The 2,283-nt window shown below is 38.2% G+C and overlaps 1 protein-coding gene across 1 annotated transcript; it reads left to right on the forward strand.

Annotated features, from left to right (window-relative positions):
* The first annotated feature begins 245 nt into the window (after positions 1-245).
* LOC119571084 (potassium channel subfamily U member 1-like) lies at positions 246-1,922 on the forward strand. The gene is made up of 6 exons (XM_037918538.1): positions 246-278; positions 485-579; positions 1,045-1,133; positions 1,248-1,423; positions 1,513-1,680; positions 1,808-1,922. The coding sequence occupies exons 1-6, from the start codon at positions 246-248 to the stop codon at positions 1,901-1,903; spliced, it is 657 nt and encodes a 218-aa protein (XP_037774466.1). The 3' UTR covers positions 1,904-1,922.
* The last annotated feature ends 361 nt before the right edge of the window (positions 1,923-2,283 follow it).

A 2,283-nucleotide genomic window follows, 5' to 3' on the forward strand; every position in this document is an offset into this window, starting at 1 on the left:
GCTCTACTTCACCGCAGTTACAGCAACTGCTGTCGGCTATGGTGATGTCTCATGCAAGAAAATTTGCATTTCACAAAAATTAATGAAAATTAAATGATTTTGGTTTATGGATTTGTTAATAGAATATATAGTGTGAGAGAAAAACAGGATGCTCTCTTATTAATTCTTATTTCAGGGACTGTACGGGAAGTATGTACCCAATTAGTGAGGATGATTTTAGCCGTATTTCCCGGGCTTTACTCCATATGACCGTATTGCGCAACAAGTTTAGTGTCTATGTTAGTTTTTCTTCCTGTTTCTTTATTCAATATTAATGTGAAAAACTGAAAATCCGCTGATAAAAAAAGACCACAAGCACGTAAGAAATGGGGTGAAAAGGAAGTCTGAGGGAGCTAGTTGCCTTTGTCTTCATACTCCCCTTTTATTTTCTTTTACTGTATTTTTTTATCTTTTGTAATATTTTTCCCCAATTACCTCTCATCAGGCATATTGTGTTTTGTGGCCACCTGAACACACAGAAGATCCGTATTTTATAAAACAAGGATTAAAAAGGATGCTGACCTGGTCTTTTCTGGGGGAGTAAGTATATTGTGCTTTATACACAGTAAATCTTCACCTACATGATAAGGCTTCCGGTGGTGCTTCACAGGGCGATTCCCATTTTAAAGCTTCACTGATTTCTTTTTAATCTGGTATCACTCGGAAGTCTTTTTCTAAGCATATTAAATGTCCAAACCAAAAATGTAGAAAGAGTACAGCGTTTAGGAAGGTTGGGATTGTATGCTCTTTGTGTTCAATCTGCAATGCTACTAGTGATTAGCAATCGGCCCCCACTCTGGATGTTGTATGAACACCTTACTGCCGCAGCCTAAGGCGCGATCCTGAGGGAGTGTTAAGTGAATCTGGCCCTAATGTTTTCTCCTTTCACCAGCAACTTCATACACTTTGTAATTTCTTGGTCTGAATTGGGGCTATTTAATGCATAGTGTCATTGTTGATTAATGTGACACCATATCTTTTGTTTTTAATTCAACAAAATTGCAGTTGTACTCCGTGGGGTGAACTGCGAATCACCACTCAAAGGCTTGCATCCTGTCCAAGGCCTGGTTCAAGATGGTCGAGAACTTGCTGCAGTAATCATGTTACTTTACTCTTGTTCAGACTTGAGGAAGATTGAACCCTTTCTATGTAATTTTATTTATTAGTATTTTTCATGGTGTGGTCTAGTGTAAAGACTCTTATGTAAGGATTTGAACTTATCATTTCCTTTCCGATCCATAAAGCACGTGCCTGCATTTTCCTCTCAAACCAAAATAGCAAAGACCAGGAAGGGGAAGACTTAGGAAACATAAAGTTGGCATTAGATGTCTCAAGATCCACAGCTTCCCCAGTACTCCTGGAATTGCTTCAGTGCAAGAGCAAGGTTGCTTTCACATACCAGTTGGTACCAGTGAGACTAAGTTCATTTGATATTGTTGATTTACTTGAATAGTTTAGATTTGTATTTTACAGGAACTCTTTGATGAGGTGTTTCAGCCAAGACCAGAAGACGGCGATGTGAGTGTCTTCTGCTATGCAGAGTTTAAGCTTAGACTGATGGGCTATTCATGCCTCATCCCTGGATTCTCCACATTACTGGCAAACCTAATTTTGCCAGATAGGGTTGAAGATATCGCCAGTGTACGTACATCCATTAATCTAAGTTGATTGGTGTTTTTGTTAGTAATCAAGTTTCCTAAGGGCTATTGATACATTGGGTTAGCGAAGTTTGAAGCTTGTGTCACTTAACTGAATGCTGTATTTCCAGCAGACCCATGACTCGGTGAAATGGGAGAAAGAATACAACTTTGGCAAAACCTCCCTTATCTGCAATACCCGTTTGTCTAAGTGTTTGAAAACATGACATTGTATGAGGCTGTTGAGTAAGTATTATTTAGAATTGATAATGTTTTATCTATATAATGGACACTGATAATAATAAATAGACACAAGTATATCCTATTTTCCTTTAACTCTCAACAGATATGCCACAAGAAGTTTGGGGCTCATCCTTTTAGGTATCGAAATTCATGAAGACAATAATAGGAAGATCATCGTGTATCCTAGCAATCCATGTGTGGTCATACCACAAAATACTGTGGGATACTTTTGCACTCGGGGAACTGAGATTCTTCAAAGGTTGGTACTTCTCTCCCTCCTTTTCTTTCTTCGCTTTCTCCTCTCTCTTTTTCTTTTGCTTTTTATTATAGTTTGTTAATGAGACTATCATGTGGATGATTATGA

This window comes from Penaeus monodon, unplaced genomic scaffold (assembly GCF_015228065.2).
Source record: "Penaeus monodon isolate SGIC_2016 unplaced genomic scaffold, NSTDA_Pmon_1 PmonScaffold_5072, whole genome shotgun sequence".
Classification (NCBI taxonomy): domain Eukaryota; kingdom Metazoa; phylum Arthropoda; class Malacostraca; order Decapoda; family Penaeidae; genus Penaeus; species Penaeus monodon.

What these genes read in the sequence shown, in the direction of transcription:
- LOC119571084 (XM_037918538.1), top strand. Translation starts at nt 246, where the DNA reads ATGACCGTATTGCGCAACAAGTTTAGTGTCTAT. An exon ending in ACCTGGTCTTTTCTGGGGGA is followed by an intron (nt 580 to 1,044) that starts GTAAGTATATTG and finishes ACAAAATTGCAG; the next exon opens with TTGTACTCCGTGGGGTGAAC. An exon ending in TGCTTCAGTGCAAGAGCAAG is followed by an intron (nt 1,424 to 1,512) that starts GTTGCTTTCACA and finishes TGTATTTTACAG; the next exon opens with GAACTCTTTGATGAGGTGTT.